This window comes from Coregonus lavaretus (genome assembly GCF_964263955.1).
Source record: "Coregonus lavaretus genome assembly, chromosome: 18".
Classification (NCBI taxonomy): Eukaryota; Metazoa; Chordata; class Actinopteri; order Salmoniformes; family Salmonidae; genus Coregonus; species Coregonus lavaretus.
Genome location: NC_140005.1, coordinates 30,247,315 through 30,268,012, shown reverse-complemented (window position 1 = coordinate 30,268,012; position 20,698 = coordinate 30,247,315). Strand labels below are relative to the sequence as shown.

General features: G+C 45.2%; 1 protein-coding gene and 1 pseudogene across 2 annotated transcripts; both read left to right on the top strand.

The window, feature by feature from the left end:
* Positions 1 to 1,891: 1,891 nt before the first annotated feature.
* Positions 1,892 to 2,549, top strand: LOC311145627 (G-protein coupled receptor 4-like; annotated as a pseudogene). The gene has a single exon. The product of its transcript is annotated as a G-protein coupled receptor 4-like (transcript).
* A 1,231-nt stretch (positions 2,550 to 3,780) lies between these two features.
* Positions 3,781 to 4,755, top strand: LOC311145626 (psychosine receptor-like; the record flags this gene model as incomplete). The annotated part of the gene is made up of 1 exon (XM_084181897.1): positions 3,781 to 4,755. One exon carries the CDS (start codon positions 3,781 to 3,783, stop codon positions 4,753 to 4,755), a length of 975 nt encoding a protein of 324 aa, XP_084038023.1.
* Between the last annotated feature and the right edge of the window lie 15,943 nt (positions 4,756 to 20,698).

Sequence of the window (20,698 nt, the reverse complement as noted above, 5' to 3'; positions counted from 1 at the left end):
ACTCTACCCACATGTACATATTACATCAACTACCTCAACTAGCCGGTGCCCCCGCACATTGACTCTGCACCGGTACCCCCCTGTATATATAGCCTCCCTACTGTTATTTTATTTTACTTCTGCTCTTTTTTTCTCAACACTTTTTTGTTGTTTTATTTTACTTTTTTATTTAAAAATAAATGCATTGTTGGTTAAGGGCTGTAAGTAAGCATTTCACTGTAATGTCTACACCTGTTGAATTCGGCGCATGTGGCCAATAAAATTTGATTTTATTTGATTTTATTTGATTTAACCGACTTGCCAAACTATAGTTTGTTAACAAGAAATTTGTAGAGTGGTTGAAAAACTAGTTTTAATGACTCCAACCTAAGTGTATGTAAACTTCAGACTTCAACTGTACATAAATAGAGTAAAGGACTAATCAAAACATTATTCACAAGAGTACTTCTGTTGAACTTTCACCATTCTAATGCGGGCAATTTTGAGGAAAGCCATTGTGCAAATATCTTCCTCAATGGAGCCAGAAATGTGGCACCTAAACAAATGTTGTTTGACAGCAAAAGTAAAACACACCTAGAAGAACAAGATGTTACCAAGATGTTATTTTCAGTAGATAAGAGGGCCAAATATAACACATCATTATCATTTCAATCTGTCTCTCTCTATCACTGTTGAGATCGTCTGACATGAACTTGCATGGTTAGGCATGTGTCCTCTCCAGATCTGCCACATACTTTACATCCTATCAGTTTACAAGACATTTAGGTGGGATTTTAAATCAAGTTAGGGGTTGACATAATTGCTAAGTGAGTGACATTCAATTATCTGTAATATGGACCATCAGGAGTATTAGCCATCTGGGGCTCCAACAGCTCCAACAGAGCTACAACAGCTCTGTTTACAATCATTTCACCTTGTTTACAGTCTTCAAAACCATCGCTTTGTGATGTCTGCCATTATGAAAAATGAAAGCTTTTTCTATTTTCACCCAATGCTATAGAGGAGATTAATACCATTAACAGGAAGCAAATTAGGTTCTAGTGTCCTGCTTCGTGGTTCAACTATGCCAATAGACAGAAATGTGGCTATAGCTCCAACGTAAAATAATAAATAATGTTTGTTTTAAATGTCATAAAATGTTTTCCATATTATGAATATTATTATTATTATCCTAATGTACTTTTAACAAAACATATCTGAGAAATATGTCTACTGTTGGACAGGCATCTGTGTGAGAATACAAGGCCCATCTGTTTTCTTCTCCCAACCTTTTCTCTCCTGCTGTGAGTACATGGAAAAGGTCTTAGTGTAACAATTTGCGTGATCAAATGTTGACAGAGGAGACAGAACAGTGGGTCGATGCAGTAAGGCTGTTAGTCCGCTCTACCTCAATGAAACAAAAGAGGAAAACAACATCACATTACCTTCCACAAACACACTCCTAAACAATCCATGCACACCATTAAGTTACATTATGTGTGCTTGTGGGGCCACTGTTTTTTCAGAGGCAAATCAACCAGATAAGATTCCTACTTGTCAGTTTGTCCTTTTCAGGTAAGTCTTCATGGGGAAAGGAATAGGGAAATGTGCTTCAAATGCATACGTAACATTTACAGTATTTATTTATTTATTTGGATACCCATTACTCAACTAACCACTAAATTGTAATTTAGTAGTTTAACAACATTCTAAATGTAGAACTAAAATTAAATCCCAATTATTTTGTTATTGATAACAAAATAAGTAGTGTATGCCCTGAGAACAGGTGACTACAACACAGAGCATGCAGAGGTCAAAGATGGACCCAACAGCAGCACCACACAATCAGACCAATTCTAACATGTCTGACTCCTGCATTAAAGACAACTGGGTGGACCGCCACATATACCCAGTGGCGTACTCCCTCTTCTTCATCGTAGGCTTCCCCGGCTAACTGCCAGTCTCTGTAGGTGGCCTGGCTGCTAATGAGGAAAGGCAACAACTTGGCCGTGTACCTGGTCAACCTGTCAATCTCAGACCTCCTCTTCACTATCTCCATGCTGGTGTGGATGGAGCTGGCCCTGGGTCGGCCCGTAGGGGACACCCTCTGTAGTAGGTTGTCTGTGGTGATGTACAACAGTTTCTACATCGGGTCTGGTCTCCTCTGCTGCATCTCAGTGGATCTCTATCTGGCCGTGGTCTACCCTCTTTACTGGGTCCGGCAGGTGCTTACTGCAGTGGCAGTGAGTGCTGTATTGTGGTGTGTAAAACTGTCTATCCACATCTACCTTCTTCACCACACGGGGGCGCTGCAGGGCTTCTCCCCCAGTGCAAGGAGGCCCACGTGGCTCTGACCCGGGTAGCTCTAGGGTTCCTGGTGTCACTCCTTCATCATGACCTTCTGCTTCCACCAGATCGTGTTGGCGCTCCGGGGCAGTGCCTCCATACTGGCTTGGGAGAGGAGGAATGTCAACCTCCTGCTGCTGCTCCTCCCGGTGACATATGTGGTGGTCTTCACCCCTTTCCAGGCCGTCATGTTCCTCAGAGGGGTGCTGGAGCCAAGGGACTGACTGTAGCATGGGCATGAAGCTCAGGGACCCATACATGATGCGAAATGACTAAAGTGCTGCAAAGATGCAAGAGGGACCAGTCGGTTAAAAAAGTGCAAAAACATTTACACAATCACATAAGCTATTGATAAATCCATATAAAGTATTTTACAGTGAAAATGTAATGTAAAAATTGCTTTATGCTATCATGATTGTTGTCAGAATTGGGACCTGTAACTAGCTTCTCTTGTATACGTGTGTGACCTCACATTGTAGACAGTAGCCTCCATGATAGAGTACTTAACCAACCTTATTTGCAGCAAAATATTCAACTGATGCCTTGTTAGGCCATAATAGTACTGTAAATGTGTTGTTTAAGCATCCACTACTCTATAAAAATGTTGTTAAAATGTTTTTTATGCAAATGTATAGCTATTCAAACCCTAACACATATTCCTGTAAAGGTACAATGCCTGAATAGTATCTGTTAATATAAAGATATGGTATGATATTTTCTACAACTCCTTAATATGGAAAACCTAAGTATATCTATGTACACACTCTGGATCATTACCCATTGTTTGACTTTTATATGGAAATTTGATTAGATAAATATCATTAGGAAGTTCCCAATATGGCTTGTTCATAATCCTTTATCACACTGCAAACAATCATGTCAACACAAGCTAAACTAATATAACCAGTCTATATCGTGAAACCAATACTGTAGGGAGAGACAGCATGTAGTTAATGGCTCAACATAGACATTTTAGCTAAAGCTCCAGTGTGGTCCACTAGCCCTCTCTCTGTCTGTCATGTTATGGATTGAACTTAATATACATGTATATCTATACGGTAGTAAACGTCTCAGAAGCAGTGGTTTTTTTTCTTCCTGTTTGTCTGAGCTTGTTTAGCAATCATCTGAATGATAGTACGTGTTGTGTCAACTGTGTCTGTGTGGAGGGTTATAGTTTGGGAGATACATCAGCAAATGTTGACTTTAAGCTACAGTATAAGTACGGGCCAATCGGCTGCTCTCCTGTATAAACCGTGAGTATTGCTTTTTCTATAAAAAATCTGACTGATTCTTATTTGCTTTAGAGATATCCTTGCTATGTTCCATATGCAAGCTTTAAGGGGGATGTTTACTTTCTTGAGTAAATAATGCACAGTCTTGAAATTATTTTTGCTACACTTCAGAAATAGAGTCATGTTGTGTTGTATTGTCTTGTTTCCCGAAAGGTGAGTGGCCATGAATTTCACTGTTGGAATGGAGAATTTCAGCCTCAACACCACAAATGACTCAGACAAACTGTGTTATCCAGCTGACTACCCTGAGGAGAGGAAACCCTTTTTCTTTCTGTACCTGGTCATCATTATCATCGGGATTCCCTCCAACTCCTTCTCCCTCTATGTGTCCTGGCAGCACATCAGACAGAGGAACGAGCTGGGTGTTTATCTGTTTAACCTGGCTCTGTCTGACCTCCTATTCAGCGTAGGTCTGTCTCTGTGGGTGGACTTGCAGTGGCGCGGTGTCTGGCTTCGCGGGGAGGCCGTGTGCGTCCTCTGTGTCATCTTCCTCTTTACAAACTTCTACACCAGCGATGGGCTGCTTTGCTGTATTGCCCTGGACCGTTACCTGGCTGTGGTCCACCCGCTAAAGTACCCAGTCCTGAGGAGGATGAACACGGCCGTGGTGATCAGCATGGCTGTCTGGGTGCTGGTGATCTCCTTCAACGCGGCCACAATCACCTGGATAGACTCGTACGACTCGGAGGGTAAGAGGGCTGTGTGCTTTGACGTGTTCCCTCTGAGGGACAGGCTGGCGCAGGTCAACGTGACTCGCTTCGTCCTGGGTTTCCTGTTTCCTGTCCTGCTGGTATCGTTCTGCTGCCGGGGCATCTGTATGGCAGTCCGCTCCAACCGGGCCACGGAGGAGCAGGAGAGGAGACGGGTGTCAAGACTCCTGGGGGTGGTGCTGCTTACCCTGGGGCTCTGTTTCGGACCCCTCCACGTTATTATGCTCCTGCAGGGGCTTCTGGAGCACTGTCGGAGCCCCTCCTGGCTCTTTCTGCCTTATAAGATCAGCATGGCCATGTCAGCTCTCAACAGCCTGGCTGACCCCTTCCTCTACTGTTTCATCACCAGACTGGGCAAGGCCAATGTCACACAGGTGGTACACTTCCTCCAGGGGAAGAGAGAGGGGAACGGTCAGGAGGTGGTGTAGTGTAGTGATACTCAACCACAAACCAGAACAGTTAAGAGAGAGAGACTCATACTGTTTTGTGAGTGACAAATATTGACTCATGCTTTGTCAAGACTCCGTTCCAAAATGTATTATGTAAGGTGTTAGATTATACCAACGTGGATACATACTGTGCTATGGTTTGCAAGCATTTCGCTACACCCGCAATAACACCTGCTAAACATGTGTATGTGACAAATACATTTTGATTTGACATTTGATTTGATCATTGTGCCAGGCAATCAATACTAAGACATGTGTTTCTGAAAGGAACCGTTCAAGGATAATGTGATTGCATTCATCCCTCCTTGTGACACTACAAAAGGATGAACTTCATTCCACTTTCACTTCAGATTTTATCTTGCTGTTAATACATTTACAGACTAGTGTTTCAGAGGTGACCAAGTATACTAATAGCACCAAAAATAGAACTTGACCACATCACTCGGTCAGCATTCTTATTTGACCAAATCCTTGTCATAACTGTCAACCTTCATGCTGTCCCAGTGTTTTTGCTTTATCATGTAAAATGTAACACTGTTTAACACTGACAGTAGAGCAGCATGTGAACTGTGGTATCGGAGGCCATCAAGTAGCAGCATTGGGAAAGCAGTGGGATCTCTATTTTTATGTATCTGGCACCCTCTTCTTTGCTATATGTGCAGCCACTACACACTGGCGGCAAAGACTCTAAAACAAGCTAGCTGACTGACAGCTGCTTTCAACCAAAATCATATACAGTGCCTTGCAAAAGCATTCATCCCCCTTGGCGTTTTTCCTATTTTGTTGCATTACAACCTGTAATTTTAATGGATTTTATTTGGATTTCATGTAATGGACATACACAAAATAGTCCAAATTGGTGAAGTGAAATTGAACAGATCATAAAAAAATATCAGAAACTTTGAACATTGTCAGAAGAACCGATGTGGATGTGGTGGAGGAGTCAGGCGCAGGACACATAGGCTTCGTCCAACAGACTTTACTATTCAAAAGTGCAAAAATACAATACACGGCCTCGAAACAAACAGAGGCGAGTGAATACGTAAACCATGCGTAAACACTAAACAAACAAACAGAGCGTCAACACGCAGCTCCGAAATACAGGCAGACAACAACACACAATCTAACCAATACAAAACAGGGAACTTATAGGACACGTAATCAGAACACAAACAGACACAGGTGTACAAGACAGACCAAAGCAATCACACCACGAAACATTCAACGGTGGCAGCTAGTACTCCGGGGACGGCGAACGCCGAAGCCTGCCCGAACCAGGAGGAGGAGCAAAACCGTGACCGGGGTCGGTCGGCCCGAGGCCGGGGTCGGCCGAAACCGTGACAGTACCCCCCCCCCTTGACGCGCGGCTCCAGCCGTGCGCCGACCCCGGCCTCGGGGACGGCCAGGAGGACGCGGACCCGGGCGCGTGGGATGCCCACGGTGGAACTCAGTCAGGAGGGATGGATCTAGGATGTCCCTCCTAGGCACCCAGCACCGTTCCTCCGGACCGTACCCCTCCCACTCCACGAGATACTGGAGACCACTCATCCGGCGCCTCGAGTCCAAGATGGTCCGGACCCTGTACGCCGGGGCCCCCTCGATGTCCAAAGGGGGCGGAGGGGTCTCTCCTATCTCATCTTCTTGGAGTGGGCCAGCTACCACCGGCCTGAGAAGAGACACATGGAACGAGGGATTAATATTCTTGTACTCAATAGGCAGTTGTAACCTGTAACACACCTCGTTCAATCTTCTCAGGACTTTAAAGGGCCCCACAAACCGCCGACCCAGCTTCCGGCAGGGCAGGCGGAGGGGCAGGTTTCGAGTCGAGAGCCAGACTCGATCTCCCGGTGCGTACACCGGTCCCTCACTGCGGTGGCGATCGGCGCTCGCCTTTTGTTGACGGATGGCCCGCTGCAGATGGACATGGGCAGCGTCCCACGTCTCCTCCGAGTGCCGAATCCACTCGTCCACCGCAGGGGCCTCGATCTGGCTCTCGTGCCACGGTGCCAGGACCGGCTGATACCCTAAAACACACTGGAAAGGTGTTAAATTGGTGGAGGAGTGGCGGAGAGAGTTCTGGGCCATCTCTGCCCAGGGGATATACCTAGACCACTCCTCCGGCCGGTCCCGGCAATAGGACCTCAGAAACCTACCCACATCCTGGTTGACTCGTTCAACCTGCCCATTGCTCTCTGGGTGGTACCCCGAGGTAAGGCTCACCGAGACCCCCAAGCGTTCCATGAACGCCCCCCAGACTCTGGAGGTGAACTGGGGACCTCGGTCAGACACAATATCCTCGGGGACCCCATAGTGCCGGAACACGTGGGTAAATAGGGCCTCGGCGGTCTGTAGGGCAGTAGGGAGACCCGGCATTGGGAGGAGACGACAGGCCTTGGAGAACCGATCCACAACGACCAAAATGGTGGTATTCCCCTGGGAAGGGGGTAGGTCGGTTACAAAATCCACCGAGAGGTGGGACCATGGTCGTTGTGGAACGGGCAGGGGATGTAACTTACCCCTGGGCAAATGTCTAGGCGCCTTACACTGGGCGCACACCGAGCAGGAGGAGACATAAACCCTCACATCCTTAGCTAACGTTGGCCACCAGTATTTCACGCTAAGGCAGTGCACTGTCCGGCCAATACCTGGATGTCCAGAGGAGGGTGATGTATGAGCCCAATAAATAAGACGATCACGAACCTCGAGCGGAACGTACGTCCGCCCCACAGGACACTCGGGGGGAGTAGGGTCGGTACGCAGTGCCCGCTCGATTTCCGCATCGACCTCCCATACCACCGGAGCCACCAGACAAGACTCCGGCAGTATGGAAGTAGGCTCAATGGCCCTCTCCTCTGTGTCATACCGCCGGGACAGGGCGTCTGCCTTACCGTTCTGGGACCCTGGGATGTATGTGATCTTAAAAACAAACCGGGTCAGGAACATGTTCCACCTAGCCTGACGAGGGTTCAATCTCCTAGCTGCCCGGATGTACTCCAGGTTACGGTGATCAGTCAGAATGAGGAAAGGGTGTTGAGCCCCCTCAAGCCAATGCCTCCACACCTTTAGGGCCTGGACTACAGCTAACAGCTCCCTGTCCCCAACGTCATAATTGCGCTCCGCCGAGCTGAGCTTCTTGGAGTAGAACGCACAGGGGCGGAGCTTAGGTGGCGTGCCGGACCGTTGTGACAGGACTGCCCCAATACCGGTCTCGGACGCGTCTACCTCTACTTGGAATGGTAAAGAGGGATCCGGATGCGCCAGCACCGGGGCCGAGGTGAACAGGTTCTTCAGTTTGACAAATGCCCTGTCCGCCTCAGCTGACCACTGCAAACGAACCGGACCCCCCTTTAGCAGGGACGTAATGGGAGCTGCAACCTGTCCAAAGCCCCGGATAAACCTCCGGTAGTAATTAGCAAAACCCAAGAACTGCTGCACCTCTTTTACAGTGGTTGGAGTTTGCCAATTACGCACGGCCGACACACGGTCTACCTCTATCTCCACACCAGACGCGGACAACCGATAACCCAAAAAGGAGACGGACTCCTGGAAGAACAGGCATTTCTCTGCCTTGACATACAAGTCATGCTCCAACAGTCTTCTCAACACTCGACGCACCAGGGCTACATGCTCGGCTCGTGTAGAAGAGTACACTAGGATGTCGTCGATGTACACTACCACACCCTGCCCATGCATGTCCCGGAAAATCTTGTCAACAAAGGATTGGAAGACTGAAGGAGCATTCATTAACCTGTATGGCATGACGAGATACTCGTAATGACCCGAGGTGGTGCTAAATGCCGTTTTCCATTCATCTCCCTCCCTAATGCGCACCAGATTGTACGCGCTCCTGAGATCCAACTTTGTGAAGAACTGCGCTCCGCGTAATGATTCCGTCATAGTCGCAATCAGTGGAAGAGGGTAACTGTACTTAACCGTGATCTGATTGAGACTACGGTGATCAATACACGGGCGCAAACCCCCGTCCTTCTTCTTCACAAAGAAGAAATTCGAGGAAACCGGGGAAGTGGAGGACCGTATGTATCCCTGTACCAAGGACTCGGCTATGTAAGTCTCCATAGCCGCAGTCTCCTCTTGAGACAGGGGATACACACGGCTCCGCGGAAGTGCCGCTCCTGTTTGGAGATTTATCGCACAGTCCCCCTGTCTATGAGGTGGTAGCCGTGTTGCCCTCGTTTTGCTGAACACAAGTGCTAAGTCCTCATACTCAGGGGGAATGCGCATTGCGGGCACTTCGTTCGGACTCTCAACCGAGGTCGCCCCTAAGGAAACACCTAGACATTTCCCTACACACTGGGCAGACCACTCCATAAGAGCCCTCTGTTGCCACGCAATGGTAGGATCATGGGCGCTTAACCAGGGAAGCCCCAGCACCACGGGGTACGCAGGAGAGTCAATCAGATAAAACTGAATGATCTCCTCATGACCCCCCTGCGTCGTCATCTTAAGTGGTGCTGTGACTTCTCTGATCAGCCCCGACCCCAACGGCCGGCTGTCTAGGGCGTGGACAGGAAAGGGGGCTTCTACCGGCCGAAGGGGAATTCCTAACCTATAACAAAATGCACGATCAATAAAATTCCCAGCTGCTCCTGAATCTACTAGTGCCTTATGCTGGGAATGAGGTGCCACCTGTGGAAATCTCACAGGAATACTCATGTGACCAACAGAGAGCTCTGGGTAAGTGGGGCGCCTACTCACCTGAAATGACTCCCCAGTGCGTGACCTGTTGTCCCCTCTCCCAGGAGACCCTCCCCAGCACCTGGCCGCGGTGTGTCCTCCACGGCCACAGTTGGTGCAGGGGATGGCCCCCCTCGGGTTCTCTCTCCTCCTCTCTCTAGCGCCAGCACCCCCGAGCTCCATGGGAATCGGCTCGGAGGTGCTGGAGGGTGGAATGGACGACCCCCACTCGGGACGTCCGCGGGTAGCCAGCAGGGTGTCGAGACGGATGGAGATGTCCACCAACTGGTCGAAGGATAGGTTGGTGTCCCTGCAGGCCAGCTCACGACGAACGTCCTCTCGTAGGCTACACCGGTAATGGTCGATGAGGGCCCTCTCATTCCACCCCGCATCCGCTGCTAGAGTCCGGAAATCCAGGGCGAACTCCTGTGCGCTCCTCTTCCCCTGTCGGAGGTGGAACAGACGCGTAGGTGATGGTAGCGGCGTCTATTCCCCTCCATTCGGCGTTGGCCCACTCCAACGCCTTGCCGGATAGACAGGAGATGAGGGCGGAGACGCTCTCGTATCCCGAGGGCGCTGGGTGTAGGGTAGCCAGGTAAAGTTCCACCTGCAGGAGGAACCCCTGACACCCGGCTGCAGAACCGTCATATGCCCTCGGGAGCGAGAGCCGAATGCCCCTGGGTTCCGGTGCTGAGAGAGGAGGACTGGCCGTTGGTGATGGGATGGTGTAAGAAGACGTGGGCACCTCCCCAGTAACCAACCGGCGCAGAGTGTTGGACACCTCGTCCATGGCGGACCCAAGTTGCCGGATCATGGTGTCCTGATAGCTGATCCGTTCCTCCAGTGACTTGGGTGTCGCAGCTGCTCCTGCTGACTCCATGGTTGGTGTGTTGTTCTGTCAGAAGAACCGATGTGGATGTGGTGGAGGAGTCAGGCGCAGGACACAGAGGCTTCGTCCAACAGACTTTACTATTCAAAAGTGCAAAAATACAATACACGGCCTCGAAACAAACAGAGGCGAGTGAATACGTAAACCATGCGTAAACACTAAACAAACAAACAGAGCGTCAACACGCAGCTCCGAAATACAGGCAGACAACAACACACAATCTAACCAATACAAAACAGGGAACTTATAGGACACGTAATCAGAACACAAACAGACACAGGTGTACAAGACAGACCAAAGCAATCACACCACGAAACATTCAACGGTGGCAGCTAGTACTCCGGGGACGGCGAACGCCGAAGCCTGCCCGAACCAGGAGGAGGAGCAGTCTCGGCCGAAACCGTGACAAACATCCCACGGAGCACCATTAAATTCATTATTAAAAAATTAAAAGAATATGGCACCACAACAAACCTGCCAAGAGAGGGCATCAAAGAGACAAAATATAACCCTGAAGGAGCTGCAAAGCTCCACAGCGGAGATTGGAGTATCTGTCCATAGGACCACTTTAAGCTGTACACTCCACAGAGCTGGGCTTTACGGAAGAGTGGCCAGAAAAAAGCCATTGCTTAAAGAAAGAAATAAGCAAACACGTTTGGTGTTCGCCAAAAGGCATGTGGGAGACTCCCCAAACATATGGAAGAAGGTACTCTGGTCAGATGAGACTAAAATTGAGCTTTATGGCCATCAAGGAAAACGCTATGTCTGGCGCACACCCAACACCTCTCATCACCCTGAGAACACCATCCCCACAGTGAAGCATGGTGGTGGAAGCATCATGCTGTGGGGATGTTTTTCATCGGCAGGGACTGGGAAACTGGTTAGAATTGAAGGAATGATGGATGGCGCTAAATACAGGGAAATTCTTGAGGGAAACCTGTTTCAGTCTTCCAGAGATTTGAGACTGGGACGGAGGTTCACCTTCCAGCAGGACAATGATCCTAAGCATACTGCTAAAGCAACACTTGAGTGGTTTAAGGGGAAACATTTAAATGTCTTGGAATGGCCTAGTCAAAGCCCAGACCTCAATCCAATTGAGAATCTGTGGTATGACTTAAAGATTGCTGTACACCAGCGGAACCCATCCAACTTGAAGGAGCTGGAGCAGTTTTGCCTGAATGGGCAAAAATCCCAGTGGCTAGAGGTGCCAAGCTTATAGAGACATACCCCAAGAGACATGCAGCTGTAATTGCTGCAAAAGGTGGCTCTACAAAGTTGTCACGCCCTGACTCTAGGGACTTGTATTTGTTGAGTCAGGGTGTGTATTTTCTGTGTTGGGTTTGTCCATGTTTAGTTTCTAGATCGTTTAGATCTATGTTGGCCAGGGTGGTTCCCAATCAGAGGCAGCTGTAGCTCGTTGTCTCTGATTGGGGACCATACTTAGGCAGCCGTTTGGCACCTGTTAGTTGTGGGATCTTGTTCCGTAAAGGTATGTTGTTTGTATGCTACCTTGGACTTCACGTTTCGTTTGTTGTTTTGTCGTGTGTTTAGTCGTTAATAAATATGAATGCATATCACGCTGCGCCTTGGTCCTTCTCGTTCATGAACGATCGTGACAAAAGTATTGACTTTGGGGGGGGGGGGGGGGTGAATAGTTATGCACGCTCAAGTTTTCTGTTTTTTTGTCTTATTTCTTGTTTGTTTCACGATAAAAAATATGTTGCATCTTCAAAGTGGTAGGCATGTTGTGTAAATCAAATTATACAACCCCCCCAAAAATCAATTTTAATTTCAGTTTGTAAGGCAACAAAATAGGAAAAATCCCAAAGGGGGTGAATACTTTCGCAAGCCACTGTAGGTAGCACACAGGAGGACATTTTTCTCAGTTTAGATCATTTCCTTTTGAATTTCTAGCCAAATGTAAAACGTTCCTGTTTTGATTAATTTAATAGAGTGAGTTAGGTCTGCTCTATACCAAATTAGTATACCCCCTGAGTCCCTTCCCTGTTTCACACCTGGTAGTTTGGTGTATGGGACTACCAGCTCTCTGTAACCTAGAGGGCAACCAGTGGGTCCATCTCCTCTATACCATGTTTCTTGTAGGATGACAATGTCTGTATTTCTGATTTATTTGGTGAAGTCCAGGTTCCTGCTCTTTAGGCAAAAGGCAAATGACCTCAGGCCTTTGATATTCCAGGATGAGATAGTGAAGGCTTTGTGCTCCATAAAGTGTCCAATGTTGTTAGTCGTGTGGATTGGCCTCAGACCAGTAGGTGTGAGCAGAGCCTGCTGAGCATCTGGTACATGCCATTGGCTTGGGCTAGTGTAAGAGTGATTGGGCCTGTTTACCTGCTCACGGCCTGGTCGTATGTGTGACTTTCATGTTGAGGCCCTCTTTGCGGAAGTGGGGGGCATGGGGTGGGCAGGAGGGGCATAGGTCTGATCTGAGGGGGCCTAAATGGGGTGTGGGCATGGTTGACTAAGGGGGTGTTGATTGGTTGGGGTGGGGGTGTGGATGTGGCTGGTCTCTCTCATATAGACATACACACACACACTCCATGATGGTGATTTCTCTTGTCTCGTTCGGTCACCTTATCAGTCGGATACTGTGATAAAAGACAAGCACTATAGGATGATGGATGAAAAGACTGTAACCTACACAGGTGATCACACTAAAACTGCTCTGGATTTCAACAGAGGTGAGAGCAGAGAGGAGTCTTAAGAAGCTGTTAGTTAATGGTTAAAATACAAGAGACTGAATATGTGAACTAGCATTCTATTAACAATTAATCATCACTTTTTCTTATTAAGGCAGCAAACTGCCACTACAGCTTAAAGTGAATGAGTCTGGCCATTGATGCCTTGTGTCATGATTCTATTCAGATTAGCTCAGATTTGCATCGTTAGGATTAAATTTATTGACTGTCATAAATGTCAAGGCTAAAAGGAGAACCGGAAAAATATGTTTTTACTCATCACCATGACGCCACTTTTAATTATTTGGATTTCAATTATGCATTACTTCTATCAGAGATGGATGACTCAGTTTCTCCATGATCCATGTTTGATCACAACAGTTGGAGCTGATGGGCATTTTATAAGGGGAATAATAACGCCTCATGCTTCTATTATCCACTTCCAGTCTCATTGCTGGCCATATTAGCAAGCCAATATCAGAACCCTAGAGTCATGTTCTTACAAGACAGAATATGATAAATATTCTAGTATTTTGTATTTTATTCAGAGCAGCAGTTACTCTTCCTTGGGTCCACACAAAAAATAAAACATGCCATAATACAGAACATCAAAAGACAAGAAAAGCTCAAGGACTGAAATACACACATTTAAAATAAGAACAATAGAACCAATAAAGGTCCTACTTACAGTTACACATATTACTGACCTCACATCAGTACATATACAGTGCCTTCAGAAAGTGTTCATACCCCTTGACTTATTCCACATGTTGTTGTGTTAACAGCCTGAATTCAAAATGGATTTTAAAACTATTTCTCATCCATCTACACACAATAGCCCATAATGACAAAGTGAAATCATGTTTTTAGAGATTTTTTCACATTTATTGAAAATAAAATACAGAAATATCTCATTTACATAAGTATTCACATCCCTGAATCAATACAGCGATTACAGCTGTGAGTCTTTTGGGGTAAGTCTCTTAAGAGCTTGCATACCTGGATTGTATAATATTTGCACATTATTATTTTTAAAATTCTTCAAGGTCTGTCAAGTTGGTTGTTGATCATTGCTAGACAGCCGTTTTCATGTCTTGCCATAGATTTTCAAACCAATTTAAGTCAAAACTGTAACTATGCCACTCAGGAACATTTAATGTAGTTTTGGTAAGCAACTCCAGTGTATATTTGTCCTTCTGTTTTAGGTTATTGTCCTACTGAAAAGTGAATTTGCCTCCCAGTGTCTGTTGGAAAGCACACTGAACCAGGTTTTACTTTAGGATTTTGCCTGTGCTTAGCTCTATTCCATTAATTTTTATCCTAAAAAAGTCCTTGCCGAATACAAGCATACCCATAACATGATGCAGCCATGATGCATGATGCAGCCACCACTATGCTTGAAAATATGGAGCGTGGTATTCAGTAATGTGTTGTGTTGGATTTGCCCCAAAAATACCATCTTGTATTCAGGACAAAACGTTTTGCCCTGCAACATTTTTTCCCAGTATTAATTTAGTGCCTTGTTGTAAATAGGATTCATGTTTTGGAATATTTTAATTCTGTACAGGCATCCTTCTTTTCGCTCGGTCAATTAGGTTAGTATTGTGGATAAGGCTGTTGCGGTGACCATATTACCACCACACCAGCAGTCATGAGTCATTACCACAGTAAAACCTCACGTGACTGTTGAGTCATGGTAATCTCATTTTATGCACTCTGGACATGCTTTGGTAGTACCCAATTTGCTAATGACCATCGGGTCCTAATGGCCTGGGACTCAGGGCTCTATTGTCCCTCAAACCACTCTGGCATCAATGCAAATGCTTCGAAAATCACATTGTGCTTTTAAAGATGAACTGAAACTCTAAAACAAACCATGATATCATGTTATCATATATATTGAATAACATTCCGTGAAAGGAAACTTTTAAAAAACGGCAGAAAAGCAAAATATTAGACTTGTCCAACACCTCGTAAATACTTGTAAAATGTAGGTCGCCGCCATGTTGGAATGATGTATACGACTAATATAATCGGAATGGTAGCGTGAGATTGCGTCTCAAGCCCCGCACATCAACACACCGTGGTAAATTTAAAAATGGAAGAAGGAGAATTGGTTGTGGGAAGATGGCGTGTCGAGTGCAGTTAGTGAGAAAGATGAGTGGACAACAGTGAAGTCCAAGAATGGAACAAAAAGGCCTAAAATTGTTGTGGGAAATGAGTCTGATGAATCGTTGCTTGTTGGAGTCAGTTTTTTTTGGATAAGGATGTTTATTTGGGAAACACTTTTGAAGTCACGAGGATGGTGAAGAAGGCTTTGGGGAAAATGGATGCAGTCAAAGTAACCAGGAGTGGTTTGGTGTTCATATCGTGTGTATCTAAAGAGCAAAACGGGGAGTACATTGTGGCTTGCGAAATTATTGACGCATGAAGTGGACAGATTTGATTTTCGGAGCAGGGCACCGGAAAAAGGTGTTATTAATTGTACTGCACAAGTGTCTAAGAAGCTGGACTTCATTATATCTGCAGCCAGAAGTTTTTGGGCCTCAAAGACATAACTGCAGAAGCACTGCAAGGACTACTGTCGCCAGGAAATGTCTCGCCATCACAGATTAAACAGGCTGATTTAGTTTAATTAACATTTCGTTATTGAAGATTGTATGGATTTTTTACATTATTTCCCCCCCCGCATTTTTGCCTTTTCGGATCTTTATTATCCACCTGTACAGTAAGGGGCAGAATGCACATATAATTGTTGCGAATACCGAATACCAAAGAAGAAGACCGACCCATCCAAGCTGTCCTTGTTCATCCCCTGGCATATGACTTTGAACCTGTACGTCGTCGTCCCCTAGTAGTACCTTCAGGTCCTTTTGCGCAAGAAAATGTAGTTGTAGAGAGATTACACCACAGACTGAACAATTGCGAGTGGTGCACTTGTGGCAACTGCACTGCGATGCCCACTGTCCACAGAGTCGATTGATTGCAAATAAGCAGCCCTACATGACCTGGGTGTCAGTGGTGGACAAGGACAACTACCTTGTATTGTTAATCACAGGCTCTTCACCACGCTCTGTGAAGAGCGAGACCTTTTGGAGATGGCCATGCTATCCCTGAAGGACGTACGGGCAGAAAGTTTGGAGTGCCCTATAAACCGCAGGTACCGTAACGTTACTAGGCATTATTTACATTTTAGAAGCGCTAGTTAGCTAGTAAGGAGCTAGCGAGCTAATTATAGATGATCCTGCATTGGCACAGCGCTGTTTGATCGTATTGATGTGTATTGATTGGGTGAAAGTGGAGATGTCATAAACGTCAGGTGAATGTAAACAAAACCTAGAGGCAGTGCGTTTGTTTGCTAGGAAAGCTAGCTAACTAAATAACTAAGTGAAGTCTGGTAAATTATGTCGCCCCACAAGTTGCCAAGATAGTTAGTTAGTTAGCTAGTTGTTTACAACCACTCTACAGTCTTTTGCTGGCTACTGTAATGACAGGAGCGTTTGTTGACATTTTACAGATCGTGACGCGATCCACTTAAAATGCCTATTATTTGTAGGCTATTGCATCCATTCCAAGATCGCACACAATCTGATAATCTATAATTAGCTATTTTCTTATTACCATACTTTTGATTACTGTTACAATCATAAGGATTCTATTGTACGGACCTCATGAATTTCTTACAATAAGGGCGCACTTAATAATCATTATGCATGTTTCAGTCTTTACAGATTGACTGTTTATTGTGTAATGATGTAATTAATGTGGTTCTCTGTAGCTCAATTGGTAGAGCATGGCGCTTGTAACGCCAGGGTAGTGGGTTCGATCCCCGGGACCACCCATACGTAAAAATGTATGCACACATGACTGTAAGTCACTTTGGATAAAAGCGTCTGCTAAATGGCATATTATATATTATTGTAATGAATAACTAAATAGCTATTACATATGAATGTCTTCATGCTAAGTGTCTTTATGCAATATAATTTAATCCGCCACCATCAAATTGTTCCCTATAGAGTATATACGAAAGGCTGCCTCTTTCGAGCTGTTTTCATTTTAGGTATGATGTCTCTCCCTGCAGAGTGCGCACGCGAGCACCTTCTTTACACGCGCCACACTCCAGGTGCATGCCAGGACAATTTCACAATTATTGTAAAGAACTAATGGTGCTTTTCAACTGGGAACTCAGGGGGGGAAAGCAAGTAAAAATCATGACGTCAGTGATCTTAAGATCGGAAAGTCTAGAAAGGTGCCAGAGTTTTCGACTTGGAATTCCGAGTTGGATGACCGTTCCGAGTTCCCAGTTGTCTTGAACTCACTGAAGGTGGAAGTCGGAGATTTCATAGTTCCCAGTTGTTTTGAAGGCGGCATAAATTATTGGCGCTCCAGGCTGTTTGTACATTACAGTGGTTCCTTTCGTGTGCGTTGATGAACAGTAAGTTGCTTTCCATGTCACTGTTTATAATGTATTTCTCCTGTACATTTGTTAGCCAGCACACCATATGTCCCTCAGAGTTTAGATGTATGTAATACCGTTTATGTCAGCAGCTACGTGTGTTAATTAGATAATTAGCCAAGTAAGCTAGCAATATGTATCTGTAGCATGGCTAGCTCCCTAGCACTTCATAATGTGTATATGCATAGAGAAGGTGTAAATTATCAATCCGCGTGTACACTGAGGTTAGTTTAGGTATTACCCTGAATCCAGGGGCAACAGGTGGGCTTCATAGCCACAAGCCATTGTCGCAACACTGATTTTCGCTTGAGTGGTAGGGCATGGTAGTGGACTCCTGTTCTGTAAAATTACTACAGCCTGGGGCTATACAGTCAGACCCCCCTTTACGCCTCTTTTGCGCTGGTTCTGTCGAAGCCATTTTGAGCTAGATGTTATCTAAAGAAGCTGTCAGCGAGACGTGAACACATTGTAACTGCTAGCTGTCAGTGAGAAGTGACAATGCAGATGACGTCACCGATTTGACTGTTTCAAGATGGCCGCACCCTGTAGCTGAGTGTCGGTCAGTGAGCAGAGCTGTGTTCGAATACTCCGCACTATTTGTGACGTAAATTTAGTATGTAGTATGCTTATTGGTCATAGTATGGATATAGTTAGTATGCCAAAAGTTGCCGGATGGAAGTAGCTAGCAAGCTAGCCAACGTTAGCCAGTTAGCTTGGGTGCTTAACTGCCATTGTGAGGTCAGAACGCTCGGATCAACCCAACTCCTCGACCAGAGCGTCAGAGAGCGAACCGCTCTGAATTTACGAACGGACAATCTGACTTCGCAATGGATTCACGAACGCCCAGAGCGCACTCTGTCACTCCAGATTTAATTTACCAACACACCCGAAATCGTAAAATGTCTAGCTAGTCAGTTGTTATGCTAACAAGCTAGCAATAGGTTGCATAGCAACAGCATCAACTTCCGGTAGACAGGCGAAGCGCTAGTACACTCAACTGAAACGATACCGATCGTTTACAGTATACTAAAATGAACTAATAGTATATACTAATTAAGTATGTAGTATACAGTATGTTAGTATGGGTAATCATACACAGCTATGGTCTTTGTGGATGTTGTTTCAAAGCCTTACACAACAAAATGGACAGCACTATCTAAGGTGATGATAAATTCAAAACCCTCATATGCATATTAAAGCTTATGCATATGCATAGGCTTATGAGCCGAAGCACCCCCCCCCCCCCAAAAAAAAAAAAACTGAATAAAAATTATGATTCTGATGTTATTTACATTTTAGTCATTTAGCAGACGCTCTTATCCAGAGCGACTTATAGGAGCAATTAGGGTTAAGTGCCTTGCTTAAGGGCACATCGACAGATTTTTCACCTAGTCGGCTCGGGCATTAGAACCAGCGACCTTTCGGTTACTGGCACAACGCTCTTACCCACTAAGCTACCTGCGCGTTATACAATACATAGTCTACCGCATATTACACATGGCAGAAAAACATAAAACAAAACTGATTTAAGATGTCTTTGGTACATAATTGGTCTAGCCTATAGTCCAAAATTAAACAAATTTGAGTAATCACCTTTGAGTATGGACTGTAATATTATGCATACTGGATGGACTGGTTACCTTATGCTATGCTGCAACATTTCTGGGAGAGAAACTATAGCCCTAGGCAATGCTGTTGGTTCATTGATTGTGCAGGGTGGCCTACAGTTAGCCTACAATTAATTTTTATTTGATTTTGAATAGCCTAGTAATAGGGATTTTTAAAATATTTTCATAATTAATTGGGTGACACATTACCTTTAGCTATACAGAATATCTCACCTCCATGCATTTCCATCTCCTCTCTCTCCTTTATTCCTTTCTCGAGCATGCAGAGGGGCTGCCAACAGTTTAGTGAAATATGTTTTCTTGTGAAAACATGTTACTATCGATGTTCCCGAACAGATTTAACTTTGTTTCCCAAATTAAGCACTGGGTAGCTGCAGGAACAGGGTTGGAGAGCCCATGACATACAGAGCTTGGGAGGAATAATACCTGTTGCGCAGCGAGAGCATGCTCCTCAAACAGTGGTTGATGCGTGGAGTGAAATAAGTGTTCTTATATTTATTTCTCAGCTGCTCATACTCCTCTATAAAACCAAAGTAGCCTACTCAGCATCATTGAAAAGCGGACCGGTGGTAAAGCGTGCGGGCCTCCACTCACTATTCGAGTGCATAGGGATGACATTTATTTTCCCCCTGACCCTTTTCCTGCCCATTTGATAATGAGCCATTCTAAATCAATACTAATTTTACATATTAGTAAAGGCAAGATTCAATTGAGAATAGTCTGATGGGTGAAAATATGATCACTTGAGAGAACCGCTGTGCAGCCTGAGGCAAGGAACAGAGCGCAATATTTTTTTGCTACTTTCTCAAATCATCAATAGCCTGTAGTCGCATCATGCAGCCCATATATGTTTTGATTTCTAAGACATTCTAAGGTTTGTATCATTCACAACTAAAGTTGCGAAATAACTCTAAATCTAGCATATAGAACTTCAAATGATCACTTTTACGCTCAACATAGCCACTTCATATGCGCACTCTCTCAGGAATGGGAAAAATATCCTTTCTATTTTATTCAGTTAAGTTCAATTATATTATTCTTACTATAAAATCATATAATATAAAATAATGGCACGGGACTTATAAGCATATCATGTCAGCTAAATGAACAAGCCTACGGCATGGAGCATAGCCAGATAACATACAGTAGCCCAACTATTTTCTTAATTTACATTTTAGTCATTTATCAGACACTCTTATCCAGAGCAACTTACAGGCGCAATTAGGGTTTAGTGCATTGCTTAAGGACACATCTACAGATTTTTCACCTAGTCAGCTCAAGGATTCAAACCAATGATCTTTCGGTTGCTGGCCGAATGTTCTTAACCGCTAAGCTACCTGCCGCCCCCAAATCGTAATGCCCGCTAGGCTACCTGCCACCCCGTATCATAATGTTCTTATTGTGATGGTATATATTACATTTATTTAATATACTTTTTTAAATGTAGATGTTCCAAAGGCGTGCATCAGCAGCTTGTATGCGTGGAGGCCTGGAGATGCTAAACATGTTTATGTTAATTAACGGTCAATTACCGTGAGACCAGCTGACAACATTT